Source organism: Aythya ferina (genome assembly GCF_964211825.1).
Source record: "Aythya ferina genome assembly, chromosome: 1".
NCBI lineage: Eukaryota > Metazoa > Chordata > Aves > Anseriformes > Anatidae > Aythya > Aythya ferina.
The window spans coordinates 140,454,273-140,478,562 of record NC_140296.1 but is presented as its reverse complement, the minus strand read 5'-3'; the positions used below and the strand labels follow the sequence as shown (position 1 = coordinate 140,478,562).

The 24,290-nt window shown below is 38.7% G+C and overlaps 1 protein-coding gene across 3 annotated transcripts in view; it reads left to right on the top strand.

Annotated features, from left to right (window-relative positions):
- PTPRO (protein tyrosine phosphatase receptor type O) overlaps positions 1 to 24,290 on the top strand; it is a 161,178-nt gene that overhangs the window by 87,459 nt on the left and 49,429 nt on the right. For 2 of the 3 annotated variants that reach the window (XM_084525241.1, XM_084525240.1), the window contains exons 2-7: positions 4,465 to 4,738; positions 13,613 to 13,771; positions 15,758 to 15,910; positions 17,489 to 17,935; positions 18,900 to 19,061; positions 21,692 to 21,891. In XM_084525241.1, coding sequence (XP_084381367.1) covers positions 4,465 to 4,738; positions 13,613 to 13,771; positions 15,758 to 15,910; positions 17,489 to 17,935; positions 18,900 to 19,061; positions 21,692 to 21,891 — 1,395 coding nt within the window. Of the gene's footprint in view, positions 1 to 3,770; positions 4,029 to 4,464; positions 4,739 to 13,612; positions 13,772 to 15,757; positions 15,911 to 17,488; positions 17,936 to 18,899; positions 19,062 to 21,691; positions 21,892 to 24,290 lie in introns of those variants that run through there. The other variant, XM_084525242.1, reaches the window with a different exon arrangement.

Genomic DNA, 24,290 nt, shown 5'->3' with positions numbered 1-24,290 from the left:
GGCTGTAAGAATTGACTGAAGTCAGATTTGTTCACAGCCCTAGTTCCGCTTTTCTAGTGTTAGAGAACATGATGCAGTTCCCAGTATCTTAAGCTCACTTATTTTTGGAGTTGATGGGCATCCATACCTCCTGAAGTCAACAGGACATTTAACTATTTGCACTTTTAATAATCAGGTCTAGGCCCAATGTGTTTCAGAGTGAGACATTCAAGAGCTAAAATACATAAAATTAATAACTATTTTGCTACTTTGATCTCTTCCTCATGTGTAAAGCTCAGACTGTTATGGGGGAATAAACTGAAGATATAGACTTCAATAAAGAGAACTCTGAGGTCTGCTGCACACAATTTATTTTCCTATTACTCTTTGAATATTGTTGATTTGACATGTCATATATCTTCTTGTCTCTCCCTCCTTTTTATTTTAATTCGGACCTGGTTATTGGCTGGAAATTCCACTAACATGACTCATCCCCACTCTGAAAATGACTGTGAACAGGCACCGCATTGTGGGATTTACATCCCCCTGCTTTTTTTTTTTTTTTGCTTTTTTTTTTTTCCTAAGTGCTTTAGCGTGGCACGAGCTTGTAATAATAAACTAGGAAGGAAGTTGGAGCTAATCACTTGGTTCTGAATGCACAAGCCCTGCCAAATTTCCCCACAGGCATGAAGCAGCCGCTCAAGCTGTGACACCAGCAAATTAAATCCTGGAAGTAGCTGACCAGAAGTAATGAAATGTGTATTTACCATACTGATGCTGTCAGTCCTAAGACACACTGGATTTACGATCTAGTTAAGTGGGGCATGTTTGTCACTTCCAGTGGTGCTTGGAAAAAATACCCAGGTTTGTTCCTAGCCTTCTTTCCAAAATCACAAGCACACCTCATATAACATGAAGAAGAAGATGCCCGGAATGGTCTGTTCTTTTAAAATGTTGCCAAAGTGAAATCGATATCCCAAAGGAGATAAGTTGTGCAGTCCTATGACATGTTAATTGCCAAACCTTCTTATTCATCCCTTATCTGCTGTTTCATTCTCTAAATCAAACCTTAGAGCTGAAATGAAAGAACAAAAAATACTTCAGGAGCCCATGGATAAAATACAACAGATGCCTCCCAGAAACAATGTGTCCCATGCATGCAGCAGCTTCAGATCCTAGGCACATACAGGTGTGGGAAAGAGGGCCATGTAATCACTGAGTAATCACAGAGTAGGTACCACTCAAGGAAGGTATGCGTTACACAGGTGGGAGCAGGCACACAAAGGAGAGAGACTATCATTTCACAATCCCCACATATTTAGGTGGTAAAGGACCCAAAAAAAGTTATTTTCCCTGGTCAGGTCTTGTCATAAGTAACAAAAGCATGTGTCTGTGAGTTTTTGTGTATTTAGCTAGCACAGGCACATTATGCTAATTGTGCAAGAGCTATTTAAGGTGAGCTTAGCAGATCATCTGCTGAGTGGTACTTTCTGTGAATTCAAGAAAACATTATGAGGGGAAAAATAAAAGTGTGCAGTCTTCAACATGTTTAATACAATACCCGTGGAAGAACCAAAGAATAAAATCACACCCCATACAAGCAGTCTGAAAGCATCTAATTATATGCTAGGAATGTCTATAACTCTGCAATTATATGCTTAATTTCCAGCTGTACTTGATTAACATCACAAATGATTTATAATACCACCAAATACAAGGAACTTGCTTTGATCTGTTTGTTGGAATGTATAAAATTTTGTGTTTCTTTTGTCTTTTTTTTTTTTTTTTTTTTTTCATAGCAGGGTAGGTACACTGAGTTAGTACCACACAATCCAGCAGCAAAGTCAAAGGAACACTAGACTCATTTAAGAGATAACATTCATCTCTTTCCACTAGTGAAGCATTCAGGTTCAAGTCTATATAAGGTCAAAACCCACAAACTTCTGTGGGATTATACAGGCTGGGTATATGTGGATATTCGTGGATGAAAAACTGAATATGAACTGTCAATGTGCACTTGCAGCCTAGAAATTGTAACTGTATCTTGGGCTACATCATAAGAAGTGTAGTGAGAGGGAGGTGATTCTCACCCCTATTCCACCTTTGTGAGACACCACTTGGTGCACTGCATTCAGCTATGGGACCTGCAATATAAGAAAGATACAGCCCTGCTAAAGTGGGTCCAGAGGAGGCCACGAGGCTGATCAGAGGGCTGGAGCACCTCTCCTGTGAAGACAGGATGAGGAAGCTGAGGTTGTTCAACCTGGAGAAGAGAAGGTTCCAGAGAGTAGCCTTTCAGTACCTAAAGGGGACGACAGGAAAGATGGCAAGGGACTCTTTATCAGGGTCTGTAGTGATTGGACAAGGGGTAATGGTTTTGTACTGAAATAGAGTAGATTTAGATTAGACATCAGGAAGAAATTCTTTACTCAGAGACTGGTGAGGTACTGGAACAGGTTGCCCAGAGAATCTGTGGATGCCCCATCCCTGGAAGTATTCAAGGCCAGGTTGCACCGGGCTTTGGGTGACATAGTCTAGTGGGAACTGTCCCCCCTTACTATGGCAGTGGGGTTGCAACTAGATGCTCTTTAAGGTCCCCTCAAACCCAAACTGTTCTGTGGTTATATGAGTGTACTTCAACCTTAATACATGGTAGTAACCTTGCTGAATCCATTCATTTTTCTTGTGTTGGTCTTGGAGAAAATCATACTTTCTGTGATATGGTAGTGCACACACCTCTCATAGCAGGTCTGTGGGTGCATCCCTCTCCCATCTCCCCACATCAAGAAGCTGAAGTAGAAGTCCTTTGACATTTTCTTAGTGAGGAGAGAATGGGGAGGAAGAAGGATAAAAGGACTCTCTTATTTAAAAAAATATAAATAAATTACCTGGATCTATATATAATCCTCAGTTAAAGATTTGAGTCTGTGGTGATCCTAAGTGCTGTATCAGGATTTAAGGTAAAATACAAACACTTGAAATGTGGTGTTTTGATCTACTCAAGGCTAAGCCTGTTGAATTCAGCCAATGTAAGGCAAACAAACACATGTAAACTTTTGCATAATTGTGGTCTTATATTGTAAGCTGTTTGGAGCAATTACTTTGCCATCTGTGAGAAATTACCCAGACTACCAAGGTATTCATCCACTGGTAACATTGACTTATATCATTCCCATTTTGGCTTATATCAGACTTTAAGTCTTTTTTTTTTTTTTTTTTTTTTTTTTTTTTTTTTTAATAGAGTAAAATAAAAAAAAAATGCAAATCAAAAGCTGAAATTGTGTTACCTCTATTTGTATTCTGAAGCTCAAAGCTATTTAGACTGGTTTTCTTGTTCAGGATGAATTTACAATATGCTTGTTACCTTGTTCTCATGTTGGGTCACGTAAGTGAGTTTGCTTAGGTCCTTTCTTCTGAAGCCTGAAGCTCTAGCTCTAGTACATGAACAACTAGACTGGCTGAATAATCTGAAAACTAGGCATGGTTGCCCACCCTGTCCTCTAAACAGAGCTCTCAACCTGTGAAATACAAGGGAGTATTAGATACCATGGAGTTGGGAATTTAAAATATCATATATTACAGTTTTCATTGGGGGTAAAATAAAATAAAATAAAATAAAATCTAAATACCAGTGCGGCTTAATAAATAAAAAGGCAACTCTAATGTGAGCTTGAACTTTTCCTTCTCATTAATTACTATGAATCTGTTTTGAAATTCCTGTAGAGAACAAGTGCTACTTGCTGACAGCTGGTTTGCAATTAATAAAAAGGAAAGTGTTTTCAGCTGGCAACAGCTTAAAATGCTCATGATATATGAAAAGGTTAAATTGCTCCTTTCTATCTACTATGTATAAAAGAAATATTGAAAATGAACTGATGCAGCTTAGGGAATGAAAAGTACTACCCAAAGCTATGGACATAGTGCTGAGAACTGCTGATCAGCTGGTACTTGCTGGAATGGGCATATTTGTAAATGCTTAGCAAGTGCCAAAAATTATTCTTCAGTTGCAGACTTCTAGAATGTATTGCGTTCAAGATGATCCTGTTTCTGTAAGTTTAAAGAGTCTTGATTTAATTACCTTTTTTTTAAAATATATGTTTAAGTTACTATTACATTTTATAGTTTTATTGGAAATCCTCTTGCCATTGATACTGTTTTTCATCTTATCGGTCTTCTGCTCTATGCCACTCTCCATCAGGAAAGGATGGCAGAGGCTTGTTCCTCAGGTTCCAGGGCATTGGCAACATAAAAGCACATGGCAGGAACCAGCGCAGAGGGAATGGCCTGATAATCAGATGCCCGTGGACTTCATCTATTAATTGCATTATGAAAAACATTCTAGAATTTAACGTTAATGATCTTGCAGAATATGAAATGTTACCTTTTTACAAAGATAACATGACCATCCTATAAGTACCAAAGGAAATGGGTACAAGTGAATTAATATGTTTACTTCAATTAAATCTTTTTATTCTTGTCTTGCAGAATGCAGAACCATTCCAAGTTACTGTCCGAGAAGACAATTGTATCATTGTCTCCCTGGAAGCATCTGATGTGGTGAGCTCATCCTCTGTATATGTTGTGAAGATAGCTGGAGAATCGAAGAACTACTTTTTCCAGTTCGAAGAATTCAATAGCACTTTACCTGCCCCTGTGGTTTTTAATGCCAAATACCATGGCCTATATTACATAGTAACTCTGTTGGTAGTGAACTCAAACATGGTTTCCAAGTCAGCAAGATCAATCACTGTGTTAACCAGTAAGTAACACCTTCTTCTTCTTTTTTCTTCTGTTTCTTCTCTTTGTGTGTTTTCTGTTGGTGGTATTGTTCTTGTTTGTTTGTTTCCAGAAGTTTTTCTTGTGGAGAAGTTTTTATTTTCATTCTTTTTTAATAGGTTCTCCTTGTGTGTAGGATGAACCCTTGTGTGAGAACAGTAAAGCAAATGTGTTGAGAAGGCTTGTGAGAGAAAATTCACAAGGTCTGGGCAGGAAGAAGGGGACAGCTGTGGGTTTCCCCTGGCTGACCCTTCCTAATCAGTGACTGGAGAGGTTTGATATACTGGGCCCCACATAAGTGGGGTGGATGAACCTCCTCCCTAGGTGTTCATCCTAAACACTGTGAACCAAGAGTTCTGAAGTTCCAGTGGAAGGCATGAAAAGTGTTGACTGACATTTCAGTGTAAACGCTCCTGTTTCATGGTGAAGTATATTCTGTTTTAGATGCCATGACAATGTTCTTTGGTTGCTAGCACATTTAAGCAGTACTAAACCTGGAAAGCAGACATTAGTCACCAAGACAATGTGTTTCTGCCAGTAGAGCTGAAGATTTCTATGGTGGAGATCATACCTCTCTGTCTCTTACTCTGTCTCTTACTACCTCCATATGCATTGATCTTGAGGGAAAGATGTGGTTTGGTTTGTTGTCTCATGATGTGAAGTGCAGCAGGTTTCTGTGTAATTTCTATTATGTTTCTGGCTCTCTGCTGTCATTCCGATGCTGCTTCCCCATGCCCACCAGAAATAAATGTATAGAATATAAAATGAGTTCTTCATCTTCAAAAGTGATTCAATGAATGACAAACAAAAAATTACTTGGATGAGACAAACCCAGTTTCTAGTTCTTGTTCTGTTATACACTAAGGATTAACCTTATTCACAATCAGATTTCTGTGGTGAATTATTGTCATATGCACACCAATACAGACACGGATGCTCTTTTCCATTGTTTGATGGGAGGTTAGTTAATGTCTACTCTAACCAGGTGTGGAGGTCTTGAGGGGAACTTCTTGATAATGAGTGAATTTATCAGTTAAATGGCTCCTTGGAGTCTATAGCTAAATTTATTTGGTTTGTAAATGAGGAATGGTATGATTTTGCATACTTATATTATTTTGTCAATGAGGAAATGCCATCCACTGTAATAACATTCCCAAAGAATATCATCATAGCCTTTTATGTCACAGAGCGAGGTGCTTGAAACTTAGAAGTTACCAGATTTTATATCATCCATATGGTCTTCATCCTCCCCATGTGTGCTCAAGTTGTGCACTAATGAGGACAACCATGAAGGGTCCCATAGGAAAAATATCATGTGGAGGAATAATGCAAGTCTTTCATAAGGCACACATTTGTGTAGTGAACAACATAAGGCTTCATAGGTAGATTGGATTTTTTTTTTTTTGACTGTTTTAATGTTGCAGATAAAGTAATAATTCCTATTTAAATGCTTTTGTAATTTTTTTTAATAATAATGAAATAAAAAAAAGAAGGAATCATATACAACTGAACGAATGCCTCACCAAGTATTTTCAGTGGGTTTTGAGTGCTGTACTTGTAGTAATGCAGTAGGACTAATTGCTGCCTGATTTCCAGAGCCCATGAGGTCACTGTTACCAGGGAAAGGTGTGATCCAGAATGGCAGATGGAGCATGCAATGCACTCCTGTGCAAGGAATCTCTGAAGGAAGAAGAGAATCAGTGGCACCTATCAAAGCCAGCCCCAGATCACCATTTCTGACTCAAGGGGTTTCCATGAGGTGTTCCCAAACAAGTGTGAGGCCGCAGGCTCCAAGGAGCCTAGCCCACGTCACTCTCACTTCTCCACGGCTCAACAGTGTCCTTTCTGATGGAAAGGACACCCCTTTTCACCACCTGTCTTAAGGGGGTGCTCTGGCAGCTTCCCAGAGTTCCCACTGTGGCTTCTGCTGCTCACCCAGACCTTAGAAGACCAGCAACTTTGGCAGTTGTCCAGTGCTGCTTGGGGAACTGATGTGACAAAAAAGGAACAGTTTGTCTCAGCAGAAAGACAATCAGGTTCATGGGGGGGAGGAGGGAAGAAGGCATTTCTGTATATGCAGCATTGAAGGATGCTGTACTAAGCATAGGTACGATGTAATTTGTGAGCTTCCCAGCATATTCCCAATATCCTTCCTAATATTTTCTGTTAGGCTGACTAACGAGTGCTAGCTCTCCTGTTGCATCTTTGGCTACTAATGTAGCTTATTTTTTCAAATATAAGGGTAAAGGAATGAAAATAAATTTGGAATTAGAAGTTCATGGCATTTCAATACGGTGTGTTTGAGAAAACATCTTTAAACTCTTTTTATGACCCCTGGCTTCTCTACAAAACTTCATTAGACCATAGTTGTTCCCCCCCACACACACCTTTTTTTTCTTTTTATTTGTATTGTAAAGTGACTGTTTCACTTCTTTTCTTTTTTTTTTTTCTTTTTTTTTTTTTTTTCCTGACAATAAATTAACTTGAAATTTTGGCAGATAATACTGTTAATAGATTCATATTTTTCTTTATGCTATATACTATTTCTGCCTGCTTAACATCCTTAGTTTATTTTAAAAATGTAAAGACATAACTATCCAATTTATCTATATCTTACACATAAAAGAATGTCACATTGTGACTAGCATCCAGGACAAAATTAATTCCTGTTCTAATTTCATTGGTATCAGGAGAGCTTTTCTAGTTGTAGGTTGGCCCCATTCATTAGCCTGTCAGAAGTTAAATCAAATAGGATAGCCGGTGATGCCAATGTGGTAATTCCCGAAGCTATACTTAAATATTTCACAATAGTTTTCTGGGATCTCCAGACATCTGCAAAGGATTCAGTGCAGGGAGATGGAGTCTTTCAGCTTGGCCATATGCTGGAATCCTGAGCATCACACACAGCAGTGTATAACCAAATTGTGCATGTTATAAATTCTGAGTCAATTTAGCTGAGGGTAAGGTCCTTCAAGCAGATTGTTTATCTATAAATTCAGTAAGAGTCACGAAAGAACTCTGTTCACTAATAGTATATTGTGATGACCTTTCTTTTTTCCTATTCACATCCTTTAGTGATGTGCTGCTTCTTTTTCATGTTGGCAAGAAAAAGGTATGTCTCTTTGCAAGCTGAAACTTCATCTCTCTTCTGTCAAGAAAAATTTTTGTTTTAAAAAGTTATTCCTCAAAAGAAAGATGATGTCAAAGCTAACAAAATATATATTTTACATATGGGTGTATATGTAATTATATATGTGAATTTGTAAATATTATATACACATGTACTTATAATTACATACAAAATAAAAACATCTACAAATTATATAAATATATATATGTATGTGTGTATGCTAACATCTGAGCTATCTGTTGTTATCTTCAGCCTTCTCTACAAGACTGAAGAATTTATTTTCTGCATGTCTCTGACTGCAATAATTTCAGGGTTTTCTCAAGTTAATCAAAACCACACAACCTGTAGAGTTTTCTGTATTCTGGATTGTTGTAACACTGAGTGTGACCTACTTGTTGCAATATTTTTTTCTCAAAGCCTAAGGGTGTTGCCAGCTTGGGTACAGCCCACATCCTCACATTGCTCCTGAGCTGGAACTTCTAGAAGCGTGAGATGATCAGGGCACATTCAAGTCCTAGGCAGGAAACATGTAAAATAAAGTTTGAGTACAAAATAGCACTTCTTCTTCTGATTCTGTAACAAAGTGGTGTTCAGAGATTTGGGCTCGGTACTTCACTTGAAGGAGGAAACATTAAACTGATGCCTTGACCACTTTACTATTAAAGATCCCTGAGATAGATTTCAAAATAATAGGTGTATTAATCTTGCCATCTAGGCCAGATTCCTGTGTGTGCAATTGTGTTGTGCATATCTATATGACCTTCCTTCCAGTTTTCAGTCTAGACAAGATTAGAAGTAGCTCTGGTATCTAACAGAGTTATTTTCAGTCTGCCTTCTTATGCTCTTAGAGTTTGGGCTTGTCAACAGGATTGAAGTAACTCCAGAATTTATAGCATTAATTTAGTGTTTTGAAACACTTGAAAGAAAGTTAAAAGACATAAAATTTATTGCTAATATGCTTTAAAGTAGTTTATGAGAAAAATAAGGAGTATGGATCCAAAATCAGTGCTTAAAATTTTCACTCATCCTACATTTTCCCAGCTTGAAGTCTTGTTTTATTCTTTCCAGGGTGACTCACACCAATATATTTGTTTGTTTATTTGTTTTAGAAAAAAAAAAAAAAAAGTTCACTGTAAATTTTTCTTTTTGTTTGGGAAAAAATCTTTGCGCATTTAAAGGACTGGAGATATTCTCATGGTACATTGTAAAGTTATTGTGTGCTGTAGAAAAAAAAAAAAATCTCTGCTGGGAATTGGAAAAATTGGGATCTGGGACAGTAAGTAAGAAGAGTTCTGTCTGACTTTTATTTTAGCTTGTGATTACGAGTTTTCAGTGGTAAATATCTCATTCTCTCAAAAGCCTACAATTCCTTACATAGATCACTGTAAAATATATTCCCTTTAGGGAAAATTCTACCTCACTCTTCTACCAAAAAATATTCTCCTCAAGAGACCAACAAGGCCTGCTGCTGGGGGCTATGATCTCTTCCGCTCTTAGAAAGTAATTGGTATTAGACCTAGTTAATGTTCAGTTGTCATTATGCCAGATGCTGCAGGAAGTGATTCAGCAGGTCAAATCCATGCCTTCAACTCGTTAATGGATCAGGGCTACTGAAGTAAGAGCTTCAGAGTGTTTTTTTTTTCCTGATAAAATTTAGTACTGAAGCCCTTCATGTTTATCTTTCTTAAAGGATGATGTGGAACTTCTTTAAAAAGGCTGTTTTTTCATGGGAGCCTTAATTTTGAATTATAACTTCAAAGAATATCTATATCTCTTAGTGCTCTGGTCTCCCCAGCAAACAAATCATGCTATCCCCTTTCTAAGGCTTTCTAAGGCTAAGATTCTGATCAGAATCAAAGGAAGGAAAAAGAAAAAAAAAAAAAGCAACCAGATGAATATTTTTTCCTGCAATAATTTCTCTTAGAAGGCTGATTTAAAGTATTGTCCTAAATCTGTTCAAGATTAACTGATATACTTTTGTTCTGGTGCCAACATTTTTGTTTGTTTGTGCAGTCTTTTTATTTGTCAATTTATGTGGGCATCTAGAAACTGCAGTATACATCAGCATTGCTCAGATACTGCCTGCACTCACGTTCCCCTTTCATAAGCAGTTGCACACAGTATTCTCTATTACGTATCATAAACTTGAACATTATGTTCCTAAGGTATTAAACAGAAGCTATTAAATCTCAAAAATAGTTGCTTTTTAGCAAGAGATAAAACGATCCCTAAGGTTTATAGCATAATGAAAACATGGCTATGACTTATTCCCAGTAGCAATGCAGATAAGAAAATAGTGTCATACTGGGGAGGAAGTTACATAGTTCACAACTTCTTCATGTGAATATAAAGGGGATTAGCCATAGGAGTTACATCACTCCATTAATGGGGCTTTTTATTTAGGTAAATTGTGATATGAAGGTAAATCATGATTAATCTGTTTCTGAGTGTGAGATGCAAGAATGTTGATCTGAGTCCCATTTCAACCATCCATTTGTAATACTACATCTAACCTACCAAGGTAATCAATCATTAATTCAATCTGTGGAGTGGCCAGATCTATGAATATTAAAAATAAATTGATTTGGACTGGAATACGGCACTTATTTTCAATGTTCTTTTTTTTTTCCCCATGAATTGCAAAAGCCGCCTAAAACATTAATGTGTCTGGTGCACATTTAATGCATTTATGGAGGATTTAGCCTCCAGAATTTTCAGGGCATTTGAGGAAGCGGTTAGCCGCATTTATTATGCTATCTTGATGTTTGCATAATGCAAGGTATGTGCTAAATGCAAAATGCTGTAAAGTCCAGTAGAAATGCAGAAGTTAAATTTTCCACAACATAATTGGAAAGCAGTTGCTACAGGACCAGCAGAGTCTGAGACATTAAGGAGGAAAAAAAAAAAAAAAAGTGAAATTTTGGTCTTGATCCTGAAAACTTGTCTATGTGATTTTAATATAACCCAGAAGTCTGAAAATAAAGTCATTGTACATAAAAAGTGCCTTAAGCACGCTAGTAGAGGAATACTGAAGTCCTCTAATTCCCTTCTGTAGTACGTCTTGAAACATCAATCTCATGCCACATGTTTAGGAAGTTCTGTTTTCTTATGTATTACATTACACCTTATTATTCTTATTTCTTAAGAATCATTGAAATCTGTGAAAAGCTGGGTCCTAAATGCTACAAATTGAATAATGAAAAAGACCAAACTGTTTATGCTCTGAATTATAAATATAAATGTTGAAGAGTGACATTTTGCATATTCTTTAAGCTTTTATAACCCTAGGAGCAGTCAGTAAGTGAAAAACAGAATATGATTTTTATCTGCTGAGTGTCCTTTTAATTTCACAGTGTGCAAATAGCTTTTGATGTGAATATGTGGTGCCGAAGGAAGTAAGATAATGGAAGAACCTTTAAATTGCATTATATCACTCAAACTACTCTGCTAACATCAGCCATGAGCAAGGAGAGGCTAGTAAGCAGAACATAACAAGAAAGAGACTCTGTGGTGATTACCACTTAATTCAATTATTGGTTAATTAAATCAAAACATAAGGAGGAGAAATCATTTGGATTAAAAATGAATATAGCTTCCATCCTTTATTTGATTTGTTGTAGGAAGGAATAAATGGGCTAATTTGATCACTGACATATGAAAGTTTCAATAATTCTTTCAGAAATAAGGAGACCCAGATCTGAATGAGACAGCAGAAGCAAGCCTAGGGCACACCCGCTAACATGAAAGATTACTATGTAAGAGTTGTGCTATTTAGAGATTGTTATTGACATTTTAACTACTGTCATGTGCTGTGTGAGCTGTGATATGAAGCGTCTGGTCATGTGGATTGTCAGATCAACTGTTTATTTCAGAATAAGTAATGGGAAAAGACTCAGCAGAAATAAAAGGGTAGGCTTTGTTTCCTGTGATCTGCTTTACTCCCATTTATTTATAGGCTATCACAAACTGTCAGCAAAATTTTCACAGATTCTGTCATTGCAGTGCCTGTTGGTATCCATGAGCTTTGGAGTTTCTATTTGTCAGTGGTTAACATACAAATATGCTGATATTTGTCTGAAACTAACAAAAATTATTTGCCTTGAGAAATAAACCAAAAGCTTCACAACATCATATTCCCATGCTCTGACAAAGTTGAAAATGACAACATAACTTCTTGTTAAGACCTGGGAAGAGATTTTTTTTTGTATCTATTGCTTATGTTTTTAATTGCTTTTTTCTTCCCTTCTCATTAAAAATGGAAATGTAATGGCTTGGTGAAAATACTGTGCTAGTAAATGAGATTTAATTTTTGCTTGCACTACAGGCTTGCTTTTCCACCTATGATTAACCTATTCGACCTTCTGTGGGATAATTCCACTTTTGAAGCTGATACTTCTGTCCTTTTCATCTACCTTTTCTCTTGTCTGTCATGACCATGTGCTCTTTGGGGAAATTTGTTTTATTAGTTTTTCTCCAGGGTCTACTGCAATAGAACTTCGTACTCAAATGTGTCCCAAAAGTGTGTAGTAAGACCATGCTAATGAACAGTTTGAATTTTTTCAATCTGCTCTCTACAGTGTGCAAGAAATAAATCAACACGATAATACTGAAAAAGATCTGAGCATAATTACTGACAGTTGTGCATAAATTACTTCTATTGAAATATGTTAATATGACAAATTCTGACTAAAACTATAACCCTGTTTTGAATTTCTGCTTGGTCCTCTTAACCAATATATAGTTGCTATCATTTCTTCCTTGTTGATGAGAGCGTCAAGCAGAAGGTTATTTATTCATTAATTTATTGTGGATAAAGGAGGCTGAATAAAACTGTGACTCTACTGTTGTTGGTAACAATAAATATTTTTAGTGACTCTCACCTGCAATGAATTGACACAGCCTTCTTTTAGCTGATGAAGCTACACTGATCTATATGCTATATCAAAGGACACAGGCTACATTCCATAGCCCACATAGGTCAGATTTTAAAGCACTAGATTGGCAGTTCTGTACTTATCCCCTTCTGTGTGCAGGCTTTCCCCATACCTGTGAGTAAACCACTTTAATCCTCTGTACTTCAGCTAAAGAATCCTCTGTACTTCAGCTAAAGAACAGTAATGGCACCACTATATTTTTGTAGAAGTTTGGTGTGCATAAGTACATTGGAGATAGTGAGCCTCTCAGATATGGTAGAAATGCATAATTACCCATGAAATAAATAAATTAATATGTATAAAAATAGAAAATCTTCATTCAAATGTTTTCCTCTGGTCAGTGTACTGATGAACTTCTCAGCTAATTTTAAAAGTTCAGATTTATGCCAACATTATGAGCAATGTTTCAAGTGTTCTGTTGTTTTTGTCAGGGCACTTTTACTTGATTGGCAAGCATTAAAGATGAAAGTCTTGCTGGGGTGATGACTGTGAGTGCTTAAGTAATAACTGTGATTTCAACCTTGTTTCTTGTGCCTACTCCTCTGCAAATTTTTCTGGTCAGTATAAGTATCAAGTGAACATGTTTTGTGGGAGAACATACAAACCTAGGCTTTGACGGTGTCTCAAGTGGCTTTGCCCCAGACCTCTCTGAAGCCCCAGATATCATCTGCAAAATTTAAGAGCCCCTGTGCTGTACCTAGAAAAACTCTTTCTTGGACGTATATGTGTGAAGAACTCATATTTGCCTATTAATCTTTTTTTTTTTTTTTTCTTTTATTTGTATATCCTTTAGAACCCCTTCCTGTGAGCAGTGTTTCTATCTATGATTACAAACCATCTCCAGAAACAGGAGTGTTGTTTGAAATTCAGTACCCAGAGAAGTACAATGTTTTTACCAGAGTAAATATAAGCTATTGGGAAGGAAAAGACTACCGAACAATGCTGTACAAAGGTAGGAAGAAACTATTCCACTAAAACTTAATATTAACTCTACTGGAAACATTGAAACAGTAGTTTTGGCATGTACTGGTTGCGATTTATATTTCTGGTAAGGTGTATATAATAACTTTTATATAATGAACTAAGAAATCAGTATTCAAATGGAGTTATGGAGTTGGTGGCTCAGTTTGGATTTAAAACTCTTTCCCATCTCAGTCTTAGTGATGTTTCTTTTCTTTCGGATTTTCAAAGAAGATGAAGATTGGGTCATTTTTTTTTCTTCTTCTTCTTTTTTTTTTAATTTTTTTGTTTTCTTTTAAATAAGCACATACTAAAACTTTCCACTTTTTTGTGCCCCCCTCAGAAAAAAAAAAAAAATGGGGGGGGGGGGCAGGAAGGAGGTGTAAAAAACTCAGTAGAAAGGGCAGAGATATGCTTTGGCTTCCTAGATGTAGTTGTTGAAATCCCTGGATTGCATTCTGTCTCAGTTGAAAGCATCAATAACATTCCCATTTTCTTCCTTCCGGCCAAGATTTCTCTTTGGTGAATAGCTGACAGTGCTCAAGGATGCATCAGATCTTGGGAAGCCATTCAGTATGTCTGATTCCTGGCAAAGTGTTTGAACTTGGTACCTCTGTATCACTGTAAAGTCATGCAGTGCTAGTAACACTATGCTGTATATTACTGTATAGTACTGTATCGTTTTGTGTTGTCCCTGAGCTAATAATCCCCTGCTGGATTTTATCAATTTTATCCTTCTTAAAACAATCTAACCCTATGGCAGCCAATCTAACAATCTAGACAGTCAATCTAAACAATTTAAATAATCAATCTAACCATCTAAACAGTCTAACAATGGCAAATTCTGCTTCCTTTTTTATTTGTTTAAATCTGAACTCCCTTTTGTCCTCCAGTATAGCTAAAGCATAGCATTTATCTGAAAGATGTAAATGGGATTGTCCTATGGAAAGTATCCTAAGAGGTGAGAAAGGCATTACATATCCTGCAGGACCTCAAACCCAGCTGGTTAAGTATTGCATGGTGGCAGTAAAATTTGTTTGAGCAATCTAGTAGGTGCTGAATTGAACTTTAGGTATGTAAGAATCCTGATGTAGAAGCCTGGTCACTGTAAGCCCTATGTGGAGTCAGCAGAGGGAGATACACATCTCCAGAAGGAGGCTGGAAAACTTTGGCATCTCTTTGTTATTGCTTCAGTACGGAGGTGGGGGACTAGAATCACATTTGCCTGACTGTGAAATGCCAAGATTTAAGAATGGTGATTCTGGATCATAGCACTAAATACAGGTGACCTTCTTCCAGAGAGTGAAGGTGATACTAGCAGTAATTTTTGTCTTTCCCAGCTAGTACACAGTTTCTGGGGCTGTAATGCTACTGCTGCAGCTGCTGAGAGATTAAAAAAAGTCAACCTGAGTTAAGTGATTCACTAATCAACTAGCATACTTCTTCCCCTTGCTAAATAGGCATAAGCAACTTCTCTTCAGCTCATGCATGTGCTGATGTTGGACGTGAGTTCAGCGCTCAGGACTGAGGCTTGTGCCCAGCTGCATTGTGGGCTGCCCTTTGAGCATCACCCCTGAACATTGTAACTCAGTCAGCAAAAGACCAAAGAGGTTTTTGCGTGCAACAGTTAAAGGTCTGCAGAAACCATCAGACGCTCTTTGAGATGTTCAGTGTCACATGGAGCAGGTTGCCAGATTCTGTTCGCTTTCCTGTGAAATATATAGTTCATGCTTCTCTTGCTGGGCTTTTTTTGTAGCAAAGTGGCTTTGGCAGCCAAGGAAAATGTTGGCAAACTGAATTATTAGAATTTCATGTCTTTGACCAGGTTGAGCAACATTTAAACATCTGAAACACTGCCAGTTCAGCATGTGTAGCTGCATTATTAGAAAGTGAACATTTGATGCTTTTTTCTCTTTTTTCTTTCTTTCTTTTTTTTTTTTTTTTTTTTAAATAACTTTTATTTTTAAACCTTCTGCAGATTTCTTTAAAGGTAAAACAGTTTTCAATCACTGGCTGCCAGGAATATGCTACAGTAACATCACATTTCAGTTGGTATCTGAAGCGACCTTCAACAAAAGCACGCTAGTGGAATACAGTGGAGTCAGGCATGAGCCTAAGCAGCACAGAACAGGTGAAGAAAATTGTTGTGTACCATTTGCTCCAAGTCTGTGTGTCTGCTTATCTTTCTGCCATGGGAGGAGATGGATTGCAGTGAGGGGGGGCTAGTTGGGAACAATCATGGGATCTAATATTGGACAGGAGCATGGGAGGAGGATGCTGTGGCTGGTATTGGGGAGGCAGGGTTATGTGTGCAATACAGTACAAAGGGAAATATGTTCAGAATTAATTTTTAAACCACAAGAATGCCACGCTGAGCATACTATTGATCTAGCTATTTTGGTCTGTCTCCTCTTGCAGTGAATCATAGCTGTACTGCTGGAGAAGGGCTTCCTCATTGTGCAGTCTTCTGTCATGGAGAAGAATGTCACAGTCACCCCACTTGGCAGCCAGTTTATGCCCTGAAGCATGAACTTTTAATTTCTAAGACAGCAATGTTGCAAAAGCTGAAAATTGCATTTGTTCAGTATCCAGAACTAATTTAATTTGGTCCTGGGACCTTGTCCCAAACTTTCCAGCTAATCTGTTGGAGCATAGACATTTTCCAGGGTTCAAAGTGAAATGAACCAGTGGTAAAATTAAAAGGCCAAATCTTCAGGTGAATACACTGATGTTGGTCCATAGCTTTGTACAGAGCAAAGCCAACTGATTCCAGTTGAGTTATGTCTCAAGAATCCTAAAGGTAGTTATTGAGATACTGAACCTTAAGAATGCAACCAATAGGATTATATTTTCTTCTTTCCTGCTGCCTTCCTATCCCTCATTCTGTACATGAAATGCAATCAGACTGTTGTGTCAGTTTTTGCATCAGTGGCTGTGGCTGGGACAGGAGGAGATGAACAAATCAGTATGTTTTAAGGTGCCAGCTTAAAAAGTATCATACAAAATCTTTGCATGGGTTTCTCACGTTTATCACAAATTAAGGGAATATAGGCAAGCAATTACAGTGAGTAAGACACAGTACTCTGTGTGATCATTTCTACAGTGCCTGCTGGCATAAGTAGAAATAACTTTGCATGCTATAACCTTGTTTTCTGGAGACCAAAATTTGAGATCAAGCTTTCACAAATATTAAAATTTAAACTGATCTTTAATACTTGTGAAAAGGTGGCTGCTAAATGCATATGAAAAGCCCTATGGCAACATGAAGGTCATACTTTTGAAATACAAGCTATGCCATATGCTAGTTGTGCAGGTGCTTTTCAATTCATTTCTGCAGAGGTATTTTCCCATGATCAGAAGACTGCAGAAGACATAATACATGAAAATCCGCACTTTCAAATTCACACTTAAGTAGTATTGCTGCAGTAGTAGCACTGAAGTCTGATTTACTGTGACTTCATGTGTATTCTATATCCTGTTATAAAAACTACTGATTTTTTCTATGAATTTACACTAAGCATGATTCCACCAGAGTCCTTTCTGGTATAAATTTTTGTAAGAGAAGGAAGAGTCTTAATAAGAATAGGTAATTTCAAAATATTCCTAGATACAATGGTTTTCTGCAAACAATATTTCCCTAGGGAATTAACATATCATTAAGATACACAGAACATACCTATTAAAAGATTAACCCTTGCTTCTCTTTTAGTTCCTTACCCACCTCGAAACATTTCTGTTCAGATTGTGCCAATCAACAGAAACAACTGGGAAGAGCACAGTGGGAATTTTCCTGAAGAACCATTCATGGGACCACAAAAAATCATAGGCAAAGAAAAGCTTAGCCGTTTTTCTGGCGAGCCACCTGTAATTCCAGCAGTGAACACATCTGCAGCCTGGCCAGATTACCGCTCTAACAGCACTGAGTATGAAGCCACATCGCAGCCATATTGGTGGCCTAACGAAGCTGAATCATCAGAGGGTGAAGAAGAGTTTGTCAATGCAGTTCCCAGTGATTATGAAGCCAATGAAGTCAACACATCTGGAAAACTCACACCAGAGCCTGCCCCTTTGCTTCCTGTACAAATGGTGCTGACTTGGTTACCGCCAAAGCCGCCAACTGCCTTTGATGGTTTCCGTATCAATATTGAAAGGGAAGGTAAATCATAGCCTTATACCCTTCTCATAACCCATTTCTATAATTCCATTGGAGGGTTTGTCTCTTCTACAAATTATTAATTACCTGGTACTGTGCCTCAGAGAACTTTATTAGATCTCTTTTTTTTCTCAAGAAGTTTCTTGTATTGAATAGTGTGTATTTCTGACTGGGATTCAAAAAGTAAGGGAGGAGGAGTAAATCATGGTTTGCAATTCTTTTTTGTGAAACAAGATTTACACTGGTGTGCATGTTGTTGCATTGTTTACACTGCAATTATCGTAAATCCATTCTGTTAGGGAAAAGAGAAACAAGCTGATAGAAATTTGAGATGAAGAAGGTACATTATATCATGTATCTTTGTCAACTACTGAGAAAGGTTCTCAGGGGGACTTTGAATGGAGAAGAATAGAGAAAATTCATTCTACAGTCAGATTAACAGTTGTCTCAGAGGACAGCAACTGAACATATTCCTTAGACCACAAAAAAGCTGTGGTGGAGAATGGAGAGACTTTTCAAGTGGTGGAGCTACAATAGAATAGCTGTGTAACTTAAAGATTTCATGTTTTTATAATCTGTTTTCTCCAAATGAATTTTATTTCCTGACAAGCAGTTTTCTTAAGATTCCCCACACTTAGGGCTAATACTTTTTTTTCTGGCAGAATAAGAAGGCAATAGACAGAAATCTGTAAGCTCCTTTTCACTTGCACAGTCATGGCAACCCTATTTTATCATCCCTACTATTGAATGAAATTTTGGTCTGGTCTTATCATTCCTGTACACTTAAACTGCAACCTTGGTCATTAATTACTATTGTGCTGATGGCAAGAAATAAAAATACCTAAATAAATCCAGTCCTTTTAGATACCTTTTGATCCCACAGCAGAAACTGATATAAATCATTTTCTCAGTAGCTGGAACCTCTCAAATTTCAGTTAATCCATGCTATTTTCCCCCCTTGATTTAGAGAACTCCACAGAATTTCTGACAGTAAGTGAGGACACTCACAAATTTGTTGCTGAACTGAAAGAACCCGGAAAATATAAGTTGTCTGTAACAACGTTTAGCTCCTCTGGCTCTTGTGAAGTTCGGGGAAGTCAATCACCAAAAACACTCAGCTTTTACATCAGTAAGTATCTCAATTAATCTTTATCTCCCAGACCAACATAATATTAATGCACAGGGAGTTTGACCACTAACACACTGTAGCAGCTGTGGCATCTGCCTCAGTATCAGAAAAATCCAGTCTCTTCCAAAACAGAGTCTCCTTTTACATCTTCTAAAGAGAGGATTTATTTCGCAGAATTAAATCAGTGGTTGTAGAGATTCTTGAAAATATTTAACTACCTTACTCCTGGAGGCTGTGAGTACTGTGTTACAGACGAAGGGCTTCTCAGGTCGAGAGTGTGGGAATTGCACAATTAAACACTGAACTCTGAAATTAAATGGTCTCTGAGAGCACACAGGGCAAATTAAGGTAGATGAAATAGTTCAGCCTGCTAAATTCAGAGGAAAAGTAGTAATTTATTATTTCCCTATAGGATTCTAGGTTTTCTCAACTGAAGATTTAGTAAAAGACACAATCACAATACAGTACTGAGTAAACTAAGATCAATATTGATGATTAGATCAACATGTGAGACAGGTGTAGGTGAATTCAGACTATTGTCCTTCTGAAGGCTGTGGTCATCTTTGCAGAAACAAGGGAATGAGTAGCCTGAACAAGTATACCAGTCAACACATATATACAATGTCTTGCAGTACAAGGGGGAGTAAATATAGCCTACAGAGTGCCCATAAAATGAAAACAGCTTGCAGCACTACACAGTTTTGCATGCAAGAGGGTAGTGTCTCCCCTACATCATGAATGCTGCAGCAGGACATGGTAGCTGAGGCTCGCAGAAATACTCATATCAAAAGGAAATATACTTAACACATTTTTTTTAAATTAATACTTAAGTAGCTCATAATATTTACAAATACTATTTAAGCTTAAATTCATCATAATGGTTAACTGCGTGCAACTGAATTCCTCTATTGCTTCTATATTTTTAACAGCTTTACAGTTGAAAGAAACTGTGCTTGGAAGACAAAGAATGTAAGCAGCTCATGAGAGAAAGGGTCTCTGGTGCTGTAATTTCACTGTCTTCTGATTTTCTGTAGGAGTAGTTAGTAGGCATCTTCATTATATGAAAACATTAAAGTACATGTATATATAAATGTATACAAATAAATCCAAGTATACATAAATAATGTAGCATTTCTATTAACACCAAATATTATTCCATCTTAAAAAGTGTGTTTTATTTCTATTAAGCAACATACAATGTGTCCTCCATGAAGTTTATCAACTAGGGACGGCAACCTCTCAGAAAATGAGAAAAAGTTAATCAAAAAGTATAGCTATATGAATTGCTAGATTAAGGACGAACTTGAATTTCATTGGTTATAAAGTATTAAGTTGTTAACAGGAATGTACTGGCTATTTTTGTGTTACATGTAATACACAAGGATGTTCGTTTTTCACACTATATATTTATTTATTTTGATGAAGTACGTCTGTTAGGTTTGTGGGCTTTTAGACACACATGAAGATTCTTGACAGTTAACCTATTTATTCTGACTAACTCAAGAACCTTAGTATCTTAGGTAGATTTCATATGGATTACTGACAGTATGTCGAATCTGAGATGTGCACAAGTACTCTTAAGGTGAAACTGTTTTCCGTTCCTCTTTATTAGCCTTGTATGGTGACTACATCTTTGGGCCCTGGTGAGGATGGAGCCCTGACATAAGGGATCTTAGTTCCCTTATTGGCAATGTTGAAACAATTTCTGAATAGAAACAGCTACACACATATCCACAGAGACTAATCTAATGATCAAATTCTTCTTTTTGCCAGAGTTGGTGTGCGTCTGCTCTCATGAATAAATTTTGCTCACAGCTTCAGCCTTATCTTATCCTTGTAGCTTTCAGTCAGTGAATCATCCTGTTGAATTACTGGCTCATGTTACTCAACATTTTTGTTGGACCCAAATGGCAGTCTGGATTGTCAAATATTGTAGGCTGATCTTGCACAAAATTCTTGCTCTGGCATTTGTTTTATTTTCTCAATAAACTTAAAGTACTATTAGAATTGTATGGAGGAAAAGAAGAATGTCAAGGAGAGAGCTGTCAAAAGTGCCACTTAAAACTGAAAAGAAAAGCTCAAAATTGTCATGAAATTTGACCAAGTCTAGCTAAAGTTATTTTCCAAATTGCTATTTTATATATATATATATATATTTAAACAAGTGCTTCAAATAGCCTGATGGAGAATGAGGTTTTTCATTATGGTAACCTCTGTGAACTCAATTTTCACACTTCAGGGACATGGTGCACTTGGGTATTTTAGTGCGTGTAGAAGGGGGGAAAAAAAAAGTGTGCTTATCCTTATTTGTCATGGATCTTGGATATCACTGGTTTTAAAATATTTAATTGGAGCACAACTGATATTGCTGGGTGGTTTCTAGTAAGCAACAGAGAATACTGTAATCAAATTTTCAAAATGCTTATGTTTCTCTTGTCATCTCCTGCTCTGCTACAAGTGAAATGGCAGTGACTGCAGGCTGTTTCCCATCTTCGTTTTGTGGAGATGGACAGCCACCAGTCCAGCCTCATCCCTAGTAGTAAGTAATCTTGTGAAAGAAAGATATTTTAACATGAGTGCCTTAAATGTGTAGAGTGGCTTGCTCACACATGGTTTTTGGCATGTCCCAGGCCCCACAGGTGAATGGATAGAAGAGCTCACAGAAAAGCCCCAGCACGTGACAGTGACGGTGCTCAGCTCCACTACTGCCCTGACATCCTGGACAGCCTCACAAGAGAGTGGTGGCAACAGCACAATTGTGTCTGTGGTCTCCCTGACATGTCAGAAGCAAAAGGAAAGTCAAAGGCTTGAAAAACATTACTGCACAGAGGTAAGAGGCAGAGGGTGGAGCCTGTTCAAGTACAGGAAAAAATTGCTTATCATCCTGCTGTTTGTTATCACAATGCCAAGGGCCCCATCAAGCTAAGGGCTGCAGAGCACGGTGGGAGATGCTCAGTCTTGCAGTGTGAAGAGAGTTACAGAGTGGAGGGCAGAGCACAGCATACAAGAATGACAGCATGCACTAAAGCATGTTAGTGTTAAAACTGTATTTCTGCTGCACTGGCTGTGTCCAATTCTTTGTTCAAGCTTTTGAGTTATATTATACCCTTAGAAACATGGTGGTGGCAGTGAGAAATGGTGCAATATCATAGTAACACTTAGGCATATGCTACAATCCATGTTTGCTAAGAAAAGTTATCACATTCATGATTATCATTTGACTTGCATAAATTATTTCTTAGATTTCCTACATATGAATACAGAACCTGAGCCTAAACTTTCTGGAAGTTAGGGTTCATCAGAAGTCATCTTTTCACTCACAAAAGAGATTTAAAACCTGGGGAGTAAATAATAATCCAGATCACTTGTGATTTAGATGGGCAATTCCCATATGGGACATGTTTATGATGATCAGGAGTCCTGAAACCCAAAATAAGGCAGTTTTATATTACCTGGAACCCATGGTGAGTGCAACCCCAGGTCAGATCCTATCATTCTGATAGATCAGTGCCACATGGCTTCAATTAGAAAGAGGTTTCAGTCCACATCTCTTTCCTTCCCATGATGCTGACAAGTTGCTTTTCTGAGCAGTGCGACAACTTCTGTCTAACTCCCTAAGCATGTGTGACTGATGAGCCCGAAAATGGCTGCAGTGTTGCCATGTACTGCACCCTCAGCACACCCATGGGAATGGAAGAGCAGAGCCAGTGCTCCCTGTGAATATCCACCTTTGTGATTAGCCTGATAAATTACTTAGTACAGTTTACCGGATGTTCTCTGGATACTCAGTACCCTGAGCTGGTGGAAGGGGATGGGGAACAGGATGTGGCCCTCATTATCCATGAAGAACTGGTTGGTGACCTGCTACGGCACTTAGATGTGCACAAGTCGATGGGGCCGGATGGGATCTACCCAAGGGTACTGAGGGAACTGGCAGAGGAGCTGGCCAAGCCACTATCCATCATTTATCAACAGTCCTGGCTATCAGGGGAGGTCCCAATCGACTGGCGGCTAGCAAACGTGACGCCCATCTACAAGAAGGGCCGGAGGGCAGACCCGGGAAACTACAGGCCTGTCAGTTTGACCTCAGTGCCAGGGAAGCTCATGGAGCAGATCCTCCTGAGAGTCATCACGCAACACTTGCAGGGGAAGCAGGCGATCAGGCCCAGTCAGCATGGCTTTATGAAAGGCAGGTCATGCCTGACGAACCTGATCTCCTTCTATGACAGAGTGACGCGCTGGGTGGATGAGGGAAAGGCTGTGGATGTGGTCTACCTTGACTTCAGCAAGGCTTTTGACACCGTCTCCCACAGCATTCTCCTCAAGAAACTGGCTGCTCTTGGCTTGGACTGGCGCACGCTTTGTTGGGTTAGAAACTGGCTGGATAGCCGGGCCCAAAGAGTCGTGGTGAATGGAGTCAAGTCCAGTTGGAGGCCAGTCACTAGTGGCGTCCCCCAGGGCTCGGTGCTGGGGCCGGTCCTCTTTAATATCTTCATCGATGATCTGGACGAGGGCATCGAGTGCACCCTCAGTAAGTTCGCAGATGACACCAAGTTAGGTGCGTGTGTCGATCTGCTTGAGGGTAGGAAAGCTCTGCAGGAGGATCTGGATAGGCTGCACCAATGGGCTGAGGTCAACTACATGAAGTTCAACAAGGCCAAGTGCCGGGTCCTGCACCTGGGGCGCAATAACCCCAAGCAGAGCTACAGGCTGGGAGAGGAATGGTTGGAAAGCTGCCAGGCAGAGAAGGACCTGGGAGTGATGGTGGATAGTCGGCTGAATATGAGCCAGCAGTGTGCTCAGGTGGCCAGGAAGGCCAACGGCATCCTGGCTTGTATCAGGAACAGCGTGACCAGCAGGGCTAGGGAGGTGATCGTCCCCCTGTACTCGGCTCTGGTGAGGCCGCACCTCGAGTACTGTGTTCAGTTTTGGGCCCCTCGCTACAAGAAGGACATCGAGGTGCTTGAGCGGGTGCAGAGAAGGGCGACGAAGCTGGTGAGGGGCCTGGAGAACAAGTCCTACGAGGAGCGGCTGAGGGAGCTGGGCTTGTTCAGCCTGGAGAAAAGGAGGCTCAGGGGTGACCTTATCGCTCTTTTTAGGTACCTCAAGGGAGGCTGTAGCGAGGTGGGGGTTGGCCTGTTCTCCCACGTGCCTGGTGACAGGACGAGGGGGAATGGGCTTAAGTTGAGCCAGGGGAGTTTTAGGTTAGATGTTAGGAAGAACTTCTTC